Source organism: Spermophilus citellus (assembly GCF_964194105.1).
Source record: "Spermophilus citellus genome assembly, chromosome: 2".
NCBI classification, from domain to species: Eukaryota; Metazoa; Chordata; class Mammalia; order Rodentia; family Sciuridae; genus Spermophilus; species Spermophilus citellus.
Window position 1 is genome coordinate 95,703,047 of NC_138183.1, and position 20,844 is coordinate 95,723,890.

A 20,844-nucleotide genomic window follows, 5' to 3' on the forward strand; every position below is an offset into this window, starting at 1 on the left:
TTGTTTTTTTGTTTTTTGTTTTTTGCAGTGTTGGTATCAAACCCAGGGCCTCAAACATACTTTCATCAACTGCACTGAGTTACATAAACATTAGTTTTCTACATATAAATAAAACTTTATTTTAACTATAAAATAACCAGAAATTAAGTTTATTTTCTTAATGGCGGTATTTTGTTTGGCACAGGCAATTAAATGTAAACTGGCACGTATTGAGCCATGTAAAAGGATGATGCAGTGGTCCAAAAAAGCTAAAGAAAAATTTGAAGAAAAGGCTCAAGATAAATTTATGACATGTTCAGTTATTAGTAAGTTATTTCCATTTTTATTTACTATATAATCATAAATTATTTTAAATAAGATTAACATTACATAACTTTTGTCATATCTTAGAGTAAATTCAATGTGCCGTGAGGAGGAGGAGTAGTAGTGAGAAGTAACATTGAGACTGTATAATGAGATTATATTTTCTGCATGCTTTAGAGTCTAAATTGGCCCTTGAGGTAAAAATTACCACTAAAGACCAAGTCACTTTTCTGATGAGTGTGGTGGTGCATACCTGTAGTCTCAGCTACTTGGAGGGTTGAAGCAGGAGTATCACTTGAGCCTAGTAGTTCAAGGCCTGCCTGGGAAACATAGCAAGACCTCATCTTAAAAAACAAGACACCCTTGACGTGACCCCTTCAAAGCCCCAAAGCTATTAGTCCACTATTTTATAACATTAGTTCTGGCAGAATCTGATCCTGAATTTATATGAGATATAGTCTTTATCTCTTTTGCAGTAAATATTTGTACATTCTATTTCAAGGTAGTAATATCAGTGGGCTTCTGCCTCATACTCCATTGGTAGGTATTGACTGAGTATGAAGTTTGTGTACTATGTAGTTTTTCTCAGACTGAGGAACTTTGAATTCTGAAACAATCTAGTCCCAAGAGTTTTGAACGGGAGTATTGGGGATGTGTTTTGATATATTCCAAAACTACAATAAACACTATTTCAATGAGTCCTTATAGGGGATACATAGACCATATTTACTTAGCACTTTCAAGGATAGTTTTATTACACCTGCTTTTCATTTTTATCACACTGCCATTAAATGATCCCTCCATTATAAGATGATTAGCCTGTTCTAGTGAGAAAATTGAAGCTCAAAAATGAACTGCTAAAGTTTATATAACTTATAAATGATGGAGTTTCTCTGATAATTTATTCACTGTATTAATTCAAGAAATTGTTTAGAATAAATAGTTGAGTTTAAGAGGAATATGATTATAGAAACTGTATCCTTAGTCTATAGGATTTTTATATCTGGCTTCTCTGAAATGAACAAACTAAAAGGCCTGCTAGTTCTTCAGCAGCCTCCACTCATTTTGAGCCGGATAACTTTCCAACTTTCTTTTGACATTGTGTTCTATTGGTTTTTAGCTCCCTCCTTGAGAATCTTCCCATGGATAATACATCAAAACATAGCATTTGTTCTGGATTCCTCTTGTTTACTTATTTGGTATGCCAATTACATCTAGCACTAGTTGTAACATATCTAATAAAGTAAATTACCACAGATGAAAATGGGAGATATATATATATGTGTGTGTGTGTGTGTGTGTGTGTGTGTGTGTGTGTGTGTATATATCATCACTTTCTAAGGAAAGGGACATTCAAATTAAATTTGGAGGAAAGCAGGGAAGATGGTAAAGGTACAGAACACAGAGAAAGTTGCCCCTATTGGAACAAAGAACTTCATGAATGAGAAGTATGAAACCAAAAAACTAAAGGGACATAAGAGATAGAAAGTAAAAGGATCAAAGTTTACTTTGCATTGCTTAGCCTTTTGTTTCTAGGTAACTCATCTGGGCCACTGAAGAGTAGCCAGGATTGTTTTTTTCAGTTCTTGAAACAATTTTTCTATTGTGTATGTACTCTTATAACTGGGTAATGTAGGATATTATTGCTGATATGGGTTTTTTTAGACTTTGTTTTTATACTAGGGATTGAATGCAGGGGCACTGTACCACTGCACTACATCTCTTTTGTTTTCTATTTTGAGACAAGGTCTTGCTTAGTTGTTAAGGATTTTACTGAGTTGCTGAGAGTGTCCTCAAACTTGCAATCCTCCTGCTTCAGCCTTCCCAGGAACTAAGATTACAGGCATGTGCCCCCATGCCCAGCAATGATTGGTTTTTTTTTTGGAATCATCATTCTGACCAGCTTCTACTAGCTACTATTGTATAAAAACTGTAGACATACATTGATCTCGGTGCATATTTTAGAGATGTGTGTTTCCTAAATAAATTCCTCTTTATCAAGTTCCCTTTTCTGTGACCATAAATAAAGAAAATAGGCATATAAGATGTAAATTATACCCTCAGTTCCTACTGTAGTTTAAGAATCAGATCGATCAAGTAATAAATTTTAGTTTTCTAAAAGAAAAATTAAATGGTTTGTCCTAATACATGAAGAGATAAGAAAAATATTCCAGTTAATTGAGAGTTCTAGATTGAGTTTTTGTCATTTTAAACTTTGTACCATACTTATAAAAGCTATAAACCTTAGGTGTGGTGGTGCAGGCCTATAATTCCAGGTATTTATCAAGAACCTGAGGCAGGAAGATCACCTGGTCAACACAATAAGACTCAAAACAAAGAAAGAAAAAAAAGCTGTAAACCTTCACAAATAATGACTCACTGTCCTGAGTTAAATTTCATTCACTTGTGTGCTTTTGGAACTTGATTGAATTACACAAACCAGTATAAATATACTACTGAATATTTCTGTTGAGTAAATATTAATTTGTGTTATTCTGAATCCAAAAGGGTTAAGCTTATTTGGTTTTGTTATAGAATCAGTGGCATACAATAACCTAAAATAGAATTTTTACTAATTTATATATGCTCCAGGTAACATTGACAATTCATTATGACTGCAAAATACTACTATAATTTCTAGACAGAGGCTGTGACATATTCAGCAAGAAATCTCATGTATGCCAAAAAAAGAAATTGTTTCCAGTTAAAAAAAAATTCTCATTTAGTCTATTTTGCAATATATTTCTTTCTTTCCCCAAACTAGTTTTTGTGTTTTTACAGAAATTTTAGAAGATAATGTGCTCTTAGTTGAGCTTTTTGATTCTTTTGCTGCTCCTGGAATGACTCCTACTAGTATTAATGACCAGCTTGTGAAAGAAGGCTTAGCATCTTATGAAGTAGGGTAAGTACACAGGTAAACTTTTACTGTTAGTTTATATGTAAAATTTCAAACACAAGAAGGGAAACTGGAATTTCCTGTTCCTACATCAGAAAAAAATAGTGGGAAAATAATTGAGTTGTTAGTCTAAGGAAGTAGAATGACTTTTTACCCTCATTCCTAAGGAACTTTAAAACCCAAAGAAAAGCTTCTCAAGATCAAAGTTGTTTCTTAGAAAAAGAGACTGGCATTTTATTTCTAAATGGAATGTCTGCTTAGGCAGCCCCCTTTACCTATTTTAGAAAGGGAATTGGGAGAAGATATGGCAAAATAGAGAAAAAGCATTGTGGTATTCCCATTTGGAGAAACGTGAATTTTCCTAGGTTTAGGTTTAAAGTAACTAAGCTTAAACCATTTTGTTCATAACCATCAAAGACTAACCAGTGGTATAGGTGACCCAAGAAGCAGAAGAACAGAGTACTGGTAAGGTTGAATATAAAGATTTGGCAGTCAAGACCAAGAATTCTTCCACAACAGAAACTTTTACAAAAGGAATAGACTCTGCAGAGTCTTCTAAAGAATTTCCATACGTAGCCCTTAAGAAACCCAATATTTTGATATCACCCACACATAATTTCTATTGGCATAACAAGGACACCTAACAGAGACCTGCTATGACTCCTGTTAGTATTATGATCTGTGGTCTTGCTCTCCCTACCTACCTTAACGCTGGAGGAACTAGAAGCAGAAGAAGAAAGGCCTGTCCTTTTAGCAGTCTAATTGCAAGTGAAGGAGGAAAAGAAAGGAGAGTAAACATTTAAACTGTATTGAACTAAGTTTTTTTTTTCTTTTTGAAGTCAGAATTATTAAGGCATAGTAGTAAAGGTATGTAGTAAAATGTCACTGTTTAGGTACGCAGTTAAATGATTTTGACCAACATATAGAGTCATATAAATGTTATCCCAGTCAAGATACAGAATGTCACTGGGTGCAGTGGTGCATGCCTGTAATCCCAGTGACTTGGGAGTCTGAAGTAGGAGGATTGTCAATTTGAGACTAGCCTTGGCAACATAATAAGGCCCTAAGCAACTTAGTGAGATCCTATCCCCAAAATATAGAAAGTGCTAGGGATGTAGTTGAAGCACCCTGGGTTTAATCCCCAGGACCAAAAAAGAAAGAATTAGAGACACAGAATGTCACATGTTCCCTTATGCCCCCGGTAGTCAGTCCCCTTCCTCTATAGTAACATTTAGCAACCACCTAATTTCTGTCTCTATAATTCTAACTTTCCGCAACTTCATTAAACAGAATAATATAGTATATTGCCTTTTGTGTCTGGCTTCTTTCATTTAGCATAACACTTTTGAGATTCTTCCATGCTGTTGCATATGCATATATATATTGCATATACCAGTAGTTTGTTTCTTTTTATTGCTAACTAGTATTCCATTTTACAGATGCACCAGATTTATTCATTTACCAACTAATGAGCTTTTAGATTATTTCTCGTTTGGGGCAGTTCCACAAATGAAGCTATTATAAACATTTGGGCACAGGTCTTTGTGTCAACATATGTATTATTTTCTTTTGGACTGCTGGTTGTAAGATAAGTGTAGTTTTAACTTTGTAACACCAGCCAAATGATGGTTTATGATGTTTATGCTCAGAAAATATATATAAAAATCAGAATAATTGTTACATGCTGTTAGTCATATAGTTTGAAACACATAAAAGCTATTGACTGAATTAGATTTTTATGGAAGTCCTATTATCAAGGGACTTGTTTTTAATTCTTTATATTATTTAAGTTATGAAGTTATTAAAGATTGGTAATAACTTCCTAATGAAAAATGGTAGGGGAATTGTTCTTAAATGCTTTCTGTGAGTACAAACACACTCCTGCACACTAGTGGGCCAAAGTAGAAATCAAAAAGGAAATTTAAAAAAATATCCTGGGACAAATGAAAATGGAAACACAACATACTAAAACTTATAAAACAAAGCAAAAACAGTTCTAAGAGGGAAGTTTCGGAAGATCTCAGAACAACTTAACTGTTCACCTCAGTGAACCTGAAAAAGAACAAACTAAGCCCAAAATCAGCATAAATAATAACAATTATAGCAGAAATAAATGAAAAGAGACTAGAAAAACGGTAGGAAAAAAGCAGTTGCTATTATTAAGATGTTTAATGTCTCTAAAAGTCCCATTTGTTAAAGGTTTCGGTCCCAAGGTGGCACTATTGAGAGATGCTGTGGAAATTTAGAAGGTGGTGCCTTGTGGGAAGTTAAAAGGTCACTGGGGTGTGCCCTTGAAGAGGATTATGAGACTCCAACCCCTTCCTATCTCTTTTTTGCTTCTTGACTATGAAATGAATGGTTTTACTCTATCATATACTCCTGCCATCATGTACTGCTTTGCCACAGGCCCAAAGCTCTGTGACCAGTCAGTTATGTAGTGAAACCTTCAAGAGAGTGAGCCAAAATAAATCTTTACTCTTTATAAGTTAATTTGTTCTCAGACATTCCCATATAGTGATAGAAAGCTGACTAAAACAGCATTGAAACTAAGAAGTGATTTTTTTTAAAAGACAAGCAAAATGAACAAATTTTTATCCAGACTAACCAGACTCACCAAAAAGAAAACTCTATAAAGGAAAGAACTTTATAACTGTATCACAGAAATACAAAGGATCATAAAGCAACTTACATGTTATACTTACTATTCCAACAAATTGAATAATCTAGAAGTAGATAAATTCCTAAAACATAATCTTCCAAGTTTGAATCACGAGGAAAGAGTCCAAAGAGTTCAATAATGAAGAGATCGGATTAGCTTTTTAAAAAAAGTCTCCCATCAAATGAAAGCCCAGAATATTTTGGCTTCATTACTGAATTCTACCAAATATTTAAAGAAGAATTAATGCCAGTCCTTCTCAAATTCTCCTAAAAAAAAATTAAAGGGAACACTTCCAAAATCGTGAAGCCAGCATTATCCTGACACCAGAGCTGGAAAAGAAGAGAACAAGAAAAGAAAATTACAGGCCGGTATCCCTTATGAACGTAGATTATGAATAATCAAAAAGGCAAGAAAAAAATGTGGCATCCAATGTGGAAAGGAAGAGATGCAGATGGTATGAGCTTATATTAGAAAACCTAAGAGACTTTACAAACTATTAGAATTAATAAGTGAATTGATCAAAATAGGAGGATACAAAGTCAAAAAATTAGTTTAATTTTTACATCCTGACAGTAAGCAATCTAAAAGGAAAATTAAGAAAACATTTATATTTATACAATAGCACCTATAAGAATGAAGTACTTTAAGAATTAAGAAAGTGAAAGATTTATACAGTGAAAACTAGAAAACATTTTTGAAAGACATTAAAGTAGACAAATGAATGGAAAGACATTCTATATTTATAGATTAGAAGACTTGATATTGTTAAGATGTCATTCCCACCTAAGTAATCAGAAGATTAGTGTTGTTCCCCATCAGAATCCCAATTACATTTTTTACAGAAATAGAAAAACCCATTCTAAAATTCATATGAAATTTCCAGGGGTCCTGAGTAGCCACAACAATCCTGAAATAGGATAACATGGAGTATTTTACACATTGTGATTTCAAAACTTACTATAAACTACTATAATCAAAACAATGTCAAACCAACAGAATGATAGACATACAGACCAACAGAGTAGAATCTAGAATCCAGAAACAAACACTGTCATATAGGTAAGTTGATCTTTAACCAAAGTGTCAGGATCATTTAGTAAGGGAAGAACAATTTTTAACAAAAGGTGCTGGGGAAACATGCACATCCATATGCGAAAGAATGAAGTTGAACCCTCACCTAACACCACATACAAAAACTAACAATGGATCTGTGGCCTCAATGTAAGACCTAAAACAATAAAAGATAATGTTGGACAAAAAGCTTCATACACTGGATTCGGCAGTGATTTTGTTGATATCAAGTGCCCAACCAGGCAGAGTGGCACACACCTGTAATCCCAGCAACCTGGGAGACTGAGGCAGGGAACTCACCATGTTCAAGACCAGCCTTAGCAATTTAGCAAGGCCCTAAGCAACTTTCAAAGCCCTATTTAAAAAAATAAAAAGTAGTAATTTGTAATGCATTCTGCTGTCATATATAACAAAAAAAATTTTTAAATACAAAAGTACACAAATAGGATCAGGGACATAACTCAGTGGGAAAGTGTCCCTGAGTTCAGTCCCTAGTACATAAATTTTAAAAAAAAGAAAATCAAGTGCATAGGCAGTTTAAAAAACACAAACTAAACTTCATGAAAATGTAAAACTTGTGTACATCTGAAGGTATTCTCTACAGAATATAAAGGCAACCCACAGAATAAGAGAAAACATTTTCAAAGCATATGTTGTTAAAGTATTAATATCTAGAATATGTAGAAGACTACTGAATCTCAAATAACAGAACACTCAATACAAAAAATGGCAAAGGAGTTGAATAGACATTATCTAAAGAAGATATACAATAGGCCAATAAGCACATGAAAAAATATTCAACATCACTAACTATTAGAGAAATGCATATTAAAACTATTGTAAAATACTACTTCATATCCATTAGGATGGCTACTAGGAAAAAAATGTTAAGGATGTAGAGAAATTGTATCTGTTGGTTTCCACTATGGAAAACAGTATGGCAGTTCCTCAAAAAATTAAAAATAGAATTCCCATTTGATCCAGCATATCTACTTCTGGGTATATACTCAAAAGAATTAAAATCAGAGTCTCAAAGAGATATTTGTACATTCATTTTTATAATCGCACTATTTTCATTAGATAAAACATGGAAGTGACCCAGATGTCCTTGTAAATGAATAGATAAGCAAAATGTACTTTGTAATAAAATAGAATATTATTCAGCAATTAAAAAGAGCTAGGAGCTGGGGCTGTAGCTCAGTGGTAGAGCATTTGCCTGACATGTGTGAGGCATTGGGTTTGATCCTCAGCACCACATAAAAATAAATAAGATACTATATGTATTTACAACTAAATAAATTAAAAAAAAGAGACAACCAGGTGTAATCCCAACAACTCAGGAGGCTGAGGCAGGAGGATCACAAGTTTGAGGCCAGCCTCAGCAATGTAGCAAGACCATGTCTCAAAAATTAAAACAGATTGGGGATATAGCTCAGTGGTAAAGCTCCCAAGGTTCAATCCTATTACCACAAAAAAGAAAAAAAAATTCTGATATACGGTACCATACTGGATGAACCTTTGTTATATTAAAATAAGCCATCACATAAAATACAAATACTATATGTTGCCATTTATAAGGAATGATTATAGTAGTTTAAGACAGAAATAATGGTTGTTGCCAGTGACTGTGGAGGTAGGAAGAAATGGGAAGTGAGTTAGTGTTTAGTGAGTATAAATAGAGGAGTTTCAGCTTTGCAAAGTAAAAAGAGAGATGGTGGTGATGGATGCAAAATAATACACCTACTTAATGACCTGAAATGTACATTTAAAATGGTTATGATAGTAAATTTTAGATTTTACACATTTAGAACAGTTTTAAAAATTGGAAAGATAATTAAATTTTTATTCTTTGGGAAATTTTTCAAAAAAAAAAAAAAAAAAACAAAAAACATTGCTTTGGCCCGTCCCAGGGCACTCATGGTCCAGAAGCTTAAATTCCATTTGAGTAAATCTACCTCTGGTGCTCCAGCAACCCCAACAACTCCCAGTGCCCTCACAAACCCAGATTTCTGTTATCTGACCCACTGTTTTTACTGTGTCTATTGCCCATGCTCAAATTAAAACATGAGTTTCCCTTGATGAGTGACTTTCCTGATAGCCTGAGGACTGAGAACAAAAGAAAAAGAATTTCCACAACCTACTACTCTTTCTTCCTTTCAATTGAACTTAAGGGTGCTCATCCATGGAGCTACATCCCTGGTCCTTTTTATTTTTTAATTGAGAGTCTTGTAAATTGCTGAAGTTGGCCTTGAATTTGGCAATACTCCTGCCTTAGCCTCCCTACACTTAACCATATCATGCCCACCATCCTTTATAAAATAAAAGTAATGTTCCCTAAATAGTCTGACCCCTGCCTACTACAAATCCCACACCATTTTTTTTTTACTTACTATATCAAAACTACATGTTTTCTTTCAGTTCCTGGAATACCTAGCTAACTCCTACTTATTTTAAGTCTCAGCTGATATATCAGATAATCAGTCCCAACTCTTACACTACATTAGATTTTGTTGGCCCGTGTTCTTGTTCTTTTCCTTTGTAACTCTTGTTTGTATTATATAAAATTTCTTATTTACTTAATTTTTTAGTAACACCATACAGTAGTCCCCCCATCCATGGTTTTGCTTTCCATGGTTTGTTAACCTGTGGTTAACTGCAGTCTGAAAGTATTAAACAGAAACTTTGAGAAATAATATGTTTTAAATAAATTTATTATATTATTAAAATTCTATTTTGTTATTTAAATTCACAAATTATAATTCAGTATATATTTGGCTTGGTACCATCCATTGGGGGCTTGAAACATTTCCACCTAGGATATGGCATGACAACTATAATCTTCTGAGGATAAGAACCCTATCTATTTTCTTCACTGCCATACCTAGCACTATGCTTGCTGGCTCACAGTACATATCCAATAAATATTAGCTGAATGGAGGAAATAAATCTGTCAATCTGGAGTTCAGAAGACAAACCTGGTTATGTAATTTAAGTGGAGGAGTGCAGCATGTAAATGATCACTTATGGGAAAGAAAGAGAGGTCCAAAAGAGCTTGAAGCTGAAGTACAACAAGGAACCAAAAGAAAATAATATTTAAAGAAGGGAAAGAGTAGCTAGTGCTGAGAGTTCAAGAAAGAACTGAAAACTGTCCATTGGATTTAACAACAAACATTGTTAGTAACCTTGGTGAGTGTAATCTTAGCTTATGGTGAAAAAAATTCAATGTTTATTCAGATAAAAACAACATCTAGTCATCTACAGTTAGTCTGATCTTTTAAACATTACTTCAAAATCACTTCATTCAGTGATTTTGCTTCTTAGTACTTTGATAATAGTAATTATTTTCCAACTTGTATTCTTCATGGTAAATGGATTGATATATTTTAGTCAAAGATAAATATTCAAGTTGTCAAAGTATGAATTCTTCTGTTCCTTTGGAGTGCAGAATATCAGTGCCAAGCATTGAACTTATAAGCAAAGTTGTTATTTATAACCGTGTGTTTAAAAATAGAAAATTTAATTTTTAGTTTTTGTTTTCTTCTTGTACTTACTTTGGTGTTGGTTCAGAACATTTTTTAAATGACTAAATTTAGTTATTATTAATATCAAAACTGGAAGTTGCTAAAACTTATTCATCTCTAAGCCTAAGCAAATGCAAACATGAATGTTTTGCTATATTCTTTTTGCTGACATTTGTTATTTTTCAGATATACCCTCAAAGATAATTCTAAAAAGCATATAGAAGTATGGGATCCTTCTCCAGAAGAAATTATTTCAAATGAAGTAAACAACTTAAGTCCTATGTCTGTAAAATCTCTACCTAATGAGAATTTCCAGTCACTTTATAATAAGGAATTGCCTGTGCATATCTGTAATGTAATACCTCCTGAGAAGATTTATGTTCAGTGGTTGTTAACAGAAAACTTACTTAATAGGTATACTATTATATGGAAAACATTCTTCCTATACTGTTTCAAAGATAACAGAAGTTTTAAATGTAGAATTTTTAAAATAGCAAAATTTTTTTATCTACTTAATTTTAATTTTTTTCACATTTTTTATTGGTGCACTAAAGTTGTATTAATGATGGAATTTGTTGTCACATGTTTGTACATGCACACAGTATAACAGTATAATTTGTTTGGTATCATTTTCCAGTACTTGCCTGCCCACTCTACACCCCTTGGTCCCTTTCCTCTATTGAGCTCCCTTTGATTTTAATGAGATCATCCCCACCACCTCCTTTTTCTTTTTCATCTCTAGCTTCCACATATAAGAGGAAATAATTGACCATTGATCTTCTGAGTTTGACTTATTTCACTTAACATAATGGTCTCTAGTTCTGTCCATTTTTCTGCAAATGACATGGTTTCATTAAAATAGCAAAATTATTTGAACTAAAGTAAACTAAAAATTTTAATAGTATATTTGTTAATTATTTTTACTATATTAGGATTTATTTACCCCACAAATTATTGAGCACCTACTCATGGCAGTGTGCATATAGAAGTTGGGGATAACAGTGGTAAAGAATATAGGTCTTTGCTGTCATGGAGCTTAAATTATAACAGAGGGAGAGATGATGAACAAATAAAACTTAGTATTGCAAGTATGTTACAGGTGATAGAGAAAATAAAGCATTTGGGGAGCAAGGTAATTTTTAAAAGGAAAACCTCAAAGATGCATGAAATTCACTTTTGAAATGGGCCTTGAAAGAGGTAGGAGGGAATAACCCCCTAAAAATCTAAGGAAAGTTTATCTGAGGCAAAGGGAAGAGCTAGTTACGTGGCCCGAGGTGGAAATATGCTTGGTATATTTAGGGAAGAACAGTTTGGCTGAAGTGGAATGACCAAGGGGGACAGTAGAAAACATGTTGTCAGAGAAAAAAAATGTTTTTAACTTTTGAAAGTCAAACATTTTTAATTCTTATATAGTTTAGAAGAAAAGATGATAACTGCTTATGAAAACAAAGAATGGGAACCTATTAAATGGGAAAATGATATGCACTGTGCTGTTAAGGTCCCAGATAAAAATCAGTGGCGAAGAGGCCAGATCATCAGGATGATCACAGACACACTAGTAGAGGTAAATGCAATTATAAATAAATTGTGAAAATGAATGCGTTTTTGGACTTTTACTGCAGTTATTTAATCCAGTTTTTGTTATGCTTTCAATATTTGCAAAAATGTTTTTGAAATGTTGTCTTTCCATATTAAAATTGCTGTTTTCATAGGTATTGCTGTATGACGTGGGTGTTGAACTAGTAGTGAATATTAACTGTTTAAGAGAACTTCAAGAAAATCTAAAGACAATGGGAAGATTATCTTTGGAATGCTCTCTAGTCGATATAAGGTAGTTTTTAGCTGAATAAATTCATTTTATCCATTGAATGTTATCATTTTAAATATTTCTCCTCAGTTGGTAGGGTGCTTGTCTTGCATGCATAAGGCCCTGGGACCAATCCCCAGCACCACAAAAAATAAATAAATAAATATTTCTCTTTTTTGAATGGGTTCTTATCAGTATTAAATTAGTTAACATGTCCTGAAATTTTTATAAAATCTAGCTAACTCAGGTGTCAACAGGAGGAAAGATAACTATTTGGAGCACATAAATTTAGTGACATTAAGGAAATATATTATAGGTGAGTATGAATGGTATCTAGGTAGAAATCAAACTGCAAATATAAAAAGCTTTGAGGAACAACAAAAGCAAATAGAAATAAATATACTTTGTAAATTTAGAATTGCAAGGAAAGCTAAAAATATATTACCAAAAAAGTAGATTATAGAAGATTCTGGAAAAATGTCATAGTATAATTTTTTAATCTAGAATCCTACAGTACAAGTAGTGCAGCTTGGATAGTAAAACTAAATACTGTGAATACTGATTATCTGAAAAAAAAAGGTGGTGACAAATGACTCCTATGACCTCCCAAATATCAGCAAGTGGGAAATTCTATGCACCAAGACCTTCAGTAATCAGTTTGTATGGGAGGAGATAGAGGAAAGGCAGACTGGGATTCTGAAGGTTCTAAGAATAGAAATCTGCAAGAGTATTTAATGGGAGCATGCAAGCTAATCTGAGAAGGGAAGTAATACAGGGTGGAATTCATAACTAAAATCAAGAAGTCTATGATGTGTCATAGTTCCCTTTTTTAACCGTATAACTCTTTAGAGTAAACTGACATTTCTTTCCATACCATACACTGAGGAGAAGCTGCTGGGCCTAGAGTTTAATTTGAGCAAGACAGCAGCAAAGGAAAGAAAAGATCCAGATTGAATCATGGAGCAAAGGGACAACATCTCACATTGAACTCCCATTAAGCTTCTGCACATTATAAAAGTTAAAAATATAGTGATCTCAGCTCTTAATGCCATTGAATTTTCAGTTTACTAAAGGATAATTCTTTTTTTTTTTTTTAGAGAGAGAGAGGGAGAGAATTTTAATATTTTTCAGTTTTCGGCGGACACACATCTTTGTTTGTATGTGGTGCTGAGGATCCAACCCGGGCCACACGCATGCCAGGCTAGCGCGCTACCGCTTGAGCCACATCCCCAGCCCTAAAGGATAATTCTTTAAAAGAGCCCAGGCATATCAGTCCACTTGTTGACTGTACTAGAATTATCTTGCCTCATGTACCCCCAGAGAAGAAGGTATTGCCAGGTGAAACAGATTAGCATTTGCAGCCAAAGCTCCAGCCCTGAACTGGAGGAACAATGTAAGCCCAGTGTCCTTCCTAAGCATTTTTACTCAGAAGGGCTTCCACTCAGTGGCGTTTGCTATTTTTCATTTGAACCTATTTTATGTACACAGATAATTGATTTTTTTTACCTAAATATAGAATTTATAGTTCTTCTTGTCATGTTTCATCTAATTGGTTTTGAAATTCAAATACTGATATTATTCAGCACCTAGGTAGTACTCTAATAATGTAAAAATTTGTATTTGTAAATTTGAAAGCATACTTCTGTGTCCACTGTGTGTAGGCTAAATCCAACCATATATTTGGCTGATAGCATCATTTTTAAATTTTGAAATATTTGCATTTTTAAACCATAGATGTCACATTAAAACTTGAATTTCTGACTTTTGTCAAAAATCACAGTAACTAATCACTGAAGAAATAGTGCTGCCAAAAACAATTGGCCTTCCCTCTGGAAGTTCAAAATAGTCTACAACCTGTATTAAATAAATCTTAGCTCCTATTCACTTTAGAATACTGGATATCATTTTACATATGAGTAGCAGCTCCATCATTAATGAAACCTACTAACATCAATTCCTGTGATTTTTTTGTGCTACTCAAAATTAACCAAATCACTTAAGACAGCTTATAATTTTGTACTGTATTGAATTTACTCCCTAATTTGAAGCCACTTGCTTACTATTTGGCTAAAAGATGTATGTATACATATAAGCACATATATGTGTATAGATTTTACAGACATTGATATAAATAGGAATAATAAAAATTTGTTCACAAAACTTAAAAAAACTAAAGATCCTTTTAGCATTACTATAAAAACTTCAATGAACTCTGTGATATTTAATTTTTTTATTTTTTATTTTGAAACAAGGTTTCACTATGTTGCTTAGGGTCTCACTAAGTTGCTGAGGCTGGCCTTGAACTTGCAGTCCTCCTGCCTCAGCCTCCCAAGTCACTGGGATCATAGGCATGTCCACTGTACCCATCTGATTTTTTTTAATGAATAAATTATATTGGTTTCCCTTGCCTATGATCTTACCCACAAGGACCTCATGCAAAAACCTTGGGTATTAGATAGATAGATAGATACATACATACATATATAGATATATTATAGATATATGTGAAGTATAGTTACTATACATCAGCATTGTCTACATTTATAATGTGCTTTACACATACTGGTTCATTTAGTTCTCACAAAACTGACATGGGAACTATTATTATTCCTACATTATAATTGAAGCAACTGACACCAAGAAATTAAGTTACTTGTCGAAAGTTAATCTATAAGTCTAAATTGGTTTAGTATGTTTTAAAACCTGATATTTAAAATTGAGATTAGAATAAGGTACCCTAGTGACCCTTTCTGTTCTGATTACTCATGGACCATCATGTTTAATGTTCTTGAAGAGTTTATTAGTAATAGTTTCTATAGTCCACCTGTCTGCACAGAGTATTTCTTCAATCTTATGAGCACTTCTATTTTATGTATTTACTGGTAGTGGCTATACAATTATATATCTACAAGTTTTTTCAATATCCTGGATTGGAAAACTCAAGACTACATAGTATATAAATCCTATTACTAGTTTTCACTTCTCCCTTAAATTAGGTTCAATTAGAATATTGTTATTGAACAGAATTCTAGCAATCTCCTGATTGTACCTAATCTTATAGACAGTTCCTGACATACCTTTTAATAATATCTTATGGACTTGGATAGAATAATGTTATCATTGAGAATTCTAGTGATTGTTGACAACACACCTTAAACTATAGATAAGGAAATCAAATCTTCAGAGGTTAAATATTTTATTATCCAATTAAAACATCAATTCAATTGTTGAGCTAGAATTATAAACAGGATCTGATTTAGAACTGAAACTCTGGCCCCACTATGTTTTGCTGCTATTCCAAGAAATATTTTTTCTGTAGTTTTTTTAAATTGTAATAAAATGGCATCACATAAAATTTGCCCTTTTTACCATTTTTAAGTGTACAGTTTTCTAATCTTAAAATTCACATTGCTGTATAACTTTTATCACCATCCATCTCCTGAAAATTTTTGTCTTCCCCAAATGAAATTCCACATCCCTACTTTTTTTAAGTATTATAGTAAATACCTTCAGATGTTCAAAAGCTAATATTTATGTGTATCAATAATAAATAATAGGGCTGGGGATGTGGCTCAAGTGGTAGCGTGCTCGCCTGGTATGCGTGCGGCCCGGGTTCGATCCTCAGCACCACATACAAACAAAGATGTTGTGTCCACCGAGAACTAAAAAATAAATATTAAAAAATTCTCCCTTTCTCTCTCTCTCTCTCTCTCTCTCTAAAAAAAAAAAAAACTCTCTCTCTCTCTCTATCTTTTAAAAAATAAATAAATAAATAAATAATAGGGCTGGGTTGTGGCTCGGTGGTAGAGTACTTGTGAGACACTGGTTTCAATCCCCAGCACCACATAAAAATAAAGGTGTTGTGGGCTGGGGTTATGGCTCAGTGGTAGGGTGCTTGCCTAGCACATGTGAGGCACTGGGCTCGATCCTCAGCACATAAAAATTAATAAATAAATAATGGTATTGTGTCCATCTACAACTAAAAAATACATTAAAAATAATAATAATAATAGGGGCTGGGGTTGTGGCTCAGAGGTAGAGCCTAGCATTCGTGAGGCACTGGGTTTGATCCTCAGCAACCACATAAATATAAAGATATTGTGTCCGCCTATAACTAAAAAATTAACATTAAAAAAATAATAGGAAAACCTTAATAATACACTGATTTTATATATATATATATATATATATATATATATATATATATATATATATATATATATTAATAATAATAGAGTTGGCCCTGCATATCTGCAGGTTCCACAACTTCAGATTGAAATGTTATAAAAAAATAGTATCTATACAGAACATGTACAGATTTTTTTCTTTTCATTCCCTAAACAATACAGTCTAACAGCTGCATAACATTTACATTATACATTGCTATTTTAAGTCATCTTGAGATGTTTAAAGTAAATATGGGGGTATGTTAGATAATATACCATTTGACATAAGAGGCTTGTGCATACTATTCATCTTGCCACTGCCACTGGAGATAGAATTACTGTCAGATTTACTACAAAACACAGAATTGATTTTTAATTAGGGTTTCTAGAACCAGAGGTTAAAAGATGGCGTAAAGAAGTGGAGCTGTGGTCTCTAGGGTTTTGGTTTCTGCAGGAGTCCTGGAATCAACCCCCCATGAATAGCAAGGGGCAGTACTTGGGATTGATTGAACCCAGGGGTGCTTTTATCATTGAGTGACATCCCCAGCCCTTATTATTTTTTGAGACAGGATCTTGCTAAATTGCTGAGGCTGGCCACAAACGTGATCCTCCTGCCTAAGCCTACCAATTCACCAGGCTTACAGGCATGCACCACTGTTCCTGGCAGTGCAATTGTAAATATTAAAACATAACTAATTCTGGGAGTTACTAATAGTTTAAGCTTCTTAGCTCATAACACTGGTTGGTCTTAATAAATTAAGTGTTGGCATACTTACCAACTCCAATTTTATAAAGCCCCATGTCCAGTTGACGGGTGAGTTCACTTTTATAAACCATTTACCATGATAAAACTGACCATGTTATTTACTCAATTCATCAACTAAGTTCAGTTCATTGAGATTCTGGATTTAGAAACTATGTTTAGGATCCTGCCTGATTTACATATAATCTCTTCCTTATTCTTGGGGGTAGACTTGATGGTTAGAAACTTCAAAAGTCACTCAGTTTTAATTCTGCAAACTAAAATGAGTGATGATGTTATATACCCTGCTTTTCATTTATTTGCTAAAACGTTATTGAGCATATTTTAGTATACATTATTTTGCCATTTATGTCCAAAATTATGATATTTCTAGTCATTCGAAATTGCATGACTATATCAATTTGAGTAATTTTGTTGAATCAATAAGTCAACAATTAAAAACTGCGATTAAAAGTAAAATTTTATAAACTGTTGAGGTTCATATTTATGGGTAGTGATTCAAACTGAATTACAGAATACTTCCCAAAGTGGACAGCATAATCATCATTGCAAAGGAATGTTTTTGTTTTTGTTTTATTAAATATTTCCAGAGCACTTTCTGTGTGCCAGGCACTGTGCTAGATGTTAGGGAATATGATGGAAGAGTACACCATCCCTGATGTCTCATCTAGTTCACACACCTGAATATTTAATGATGAAGAATATTTAAAATGTTATCGACTTTTAGATATCTTCAGTTAAACTGTAGAACCAGGTATACAAAAATAAGTTAGCATGTAGCATGGATTCTAAGTAGAGGGATGAACAAAAGGCTATGAAAATAGGGAAAAGAATTGTGAAGATAATATGAATCCATGTTCAAATTTATTTCTTACTACATATTCAGTTGGTTCAAACTATGTGCTTATGTATAATATTTCTTGTATATATCAATATTGTATACTATTATAAAACAAGTTGTCATTAATTTTTGTTTTAGACCAACTGGTGGGAGTGACAAGTGGACAGCAACAGCTTGTGACTGTCTTTCATTGTACCTCACTGGAGCAATAGCAACCATAACTTTACAGGTGGGTAGTAAGGTTAACAGTTACAATGGATATATATTGATTAATCATTTCATTAATGTTTTCATCAATTTTCTTGAGAAAATGCTTTTTTGGATTTTGTAGTGAACTTTGTTGGTCTTATTTCAAGGTACAATGCCTATTTGATAGTAGATATACACAAATGATTATATAAATAAATCAAGATATTTCTAAAGTAATATTAAGTTGATAATTTGCATGATAAAATATAACATGTTTATGCTAGAGCATATTTCTGAAGTCTTCTAATATTTTATTAAAGTGGAAAATCGGGCTTCTAGATAAGTCAAAATTCACTGTAAGTCATAAAATATATATTTTTGAGTATGGAATTGAGAATAAGCACTTATTTTTTCAGAATACTTAAAAATATTCTTTGTATTCCCTTCTTTTTTCTAATTTAAATGTTTTGCTGCATTAATTATCAGAATTTTATCATTTTTCCATGTTAACTTTTTCTGTGTATAATTTTTTGTGGAGTACCAGGGATTGACAGACCACTGAGCCCTATCCCCAGCCCTATTTTGTATTTTATTTAGAGACAGAGTCCGAGTTGCTTAGCACCTTGCTTTTGCTGAGGCTGGCTTTGAACCTGTGATCCTACTGCCTCAGCCTACCGAACTGCTGGAATTACAGAGCTCCTAATTCCCTCATTTTTATAACTTTTTCCATATGAAACAGAATTTATGGCTTGTAGATATTTTGCTTTCTGTAGGAAAAAAGGCACACCTTGGAAAGTATATTTTAATTCTATAATTGACAAAGAGTTTAGGGGAATATAAAAACATTTTAAGTGGTGGTGTCTTTCCCCCTCGTTTGAGTTGGAAAATTTTTTTTTCATTTTGTTTCTCTTTTTTTTTCATTTCTTTAGTTAAATTTTACCTTGGCAGTAAAATTTATATTCCTCATATATTTCATAAAACAAATATCTGTCCCCATTGATCTTTCCCATGCTATTTTTCCTCGATATATTTAGATATCAACATATCTTTACTCAGTTCAGAAACTTCTTTGGCTTGCTTAGAGAAAAATAGAAGAAATGCCTGAGAAAAGTACACTATTTATCAAAATATTTTTCTTTGTGTCTTTTATTTACTGTACTCTTAAATCACTACAGGAAAGCAACACAACATGGCCATTACCTGTGAAAATTTTCTGCAGAGATGAAAAAGGAGAGCGTGTCGATGTTTCTAAATATCTGATTAAAAAAGGTTTGGCTTTGAGAGAAAGAAGGTACAGACTTTTTCAAATTTTTGATATCAGTTTGTGATAGATACTTCTTATTTACCTGTGTAAGTTTTTATATAGGTGTGCTTTCAAATATGAATTGCAGGGCTGTGGATGTAACTCAGTAGTAGAGCACTAGCCTAGCATGTGCAAGGGCCTGGGTTCAATCCCTAGTTCAGAAAAATAGAAATCTAAATTGTATCTTATTTGCTCTTAAAGATAATTTAAAAATTAATCTCTGAGGAGACAACAATTTCTTCAGAATTATTTATTTCTCTATTCAGGTCAAACAGCTTGCATATGTTCTGGCTTTTGTAGTTTCTCTTTTTCTTTGATATTTACATTCTAAACCAAAGGAAAAGGGAACAAAAATATAGTAGGTACCAGATCTGACTGAGCCCCTTGGCATGCTTTGGTTAGACAGAAATCTTTGAGCTTTGTGTTAGAAGTGGTAGTAGGTATATACAATATATATTTATGTAAAATAGAAACAAATAGCAAAAAAGTAATTGAACAACATTTACATTTAAAGATCCTTTTGGGTCTAAGTTTGAGGTTTAAGCAACTTTGGGTCACAGGGAGAAGGATTGGGATATTACTACAACCCTAGCTTATTCCTTTATCTTCCTTCCAGTTGTGGAAGTAGGTCGAAATTGCAGATATGTTTCAAGCAGCCACTTTTGTGCCATACATAGAGTAGGTACAGGGGGAAGAGTACACAGTGGGAGCAGGGCCCAGTGTAGTAGGACCAGGGAGATAAGATGCCAGAGGAGCAACACCCAAGGAAGCAGAGCCAGGGGAGCAGATCCAGAGAGAAAAGGGCCAGAGGGAGCAGGGCCAGGGGGAGAAGGGCCCAGGGTGAGCAGTACCAGGGGGAGCAGGGCCCGGGGAAGCAGGCCCAGGAGAAGCAGGGAAAGGGGGAGCAGGGCCCATGGGGAACAGGGCCATGGTTATCAGGACCAGGTGGAGCAGGTCCCAAGGAGAGCAGGAAAGGGGATTAGGGCCAGGGGGAGCAGGTCACAAGGAGAGCAGGAAAGGTATTAGGGCCACAGGGAGCAGAGCCCATAGGGAGCAGTGCCATGGGGAGCAGGGACCAAGAAAGCAAGACCAGAGGGAACACAGCCTAGAGGAACAGGACCCAGGGGAGTAGGGCCATGGGGGAGCAGGGCCCAGGGAGCAGGGCCAGGAGGGAGTAGGGCCCAGGAGAGCAGGGCTAGGAGGAGCAGGGCCCAGGGAAGCAGGACCAGAGAGAGAAGGGCCCAGGGGAGCAAGACCCAGGTGAGCAGAGCCAGGAGGAACAGGTCCAGGGGAAGCAGGGCCAGAGGGAGTGGGTCCTGGGGAAG

At 34.1% G+C, this 20,844-nt stretch overlaps 1 protein-coding gene across 1 annotated transcript in view; it reads left to right on the plus strand.

The window, feature by feature from the left end:
- LOC308641559 (RING finger protein 17-like) overlaps positions 1-19,544 on the plus strand; it is a gene marked incomplete at both ends in the record, with an annotated part of 68,880 nt that extends 49,336 nt beyond the window's left edge. The window contains 7 exon segments of the mRNA XM_081280228.1: positions 185-305; positions 3,085-3,205; positions 10,637-10,864; positions 11,864-12,014; positions 12,163-12,281; positions 18,166-18,256; positions 19,392-19,544. Coding sequence (XP_081136354.1) covers positions 185-305; positions 3,085-3,205; positions 10,637-10,864; positions 11,864-12,014; positions 12,163-12,281; positions 18,166-18,256; positions 19,392-19,544 — 984 coding nt within the window.
- Between the last annotated feature and the right edge of the window lie 1,300 nt (positions 19,545-20,844).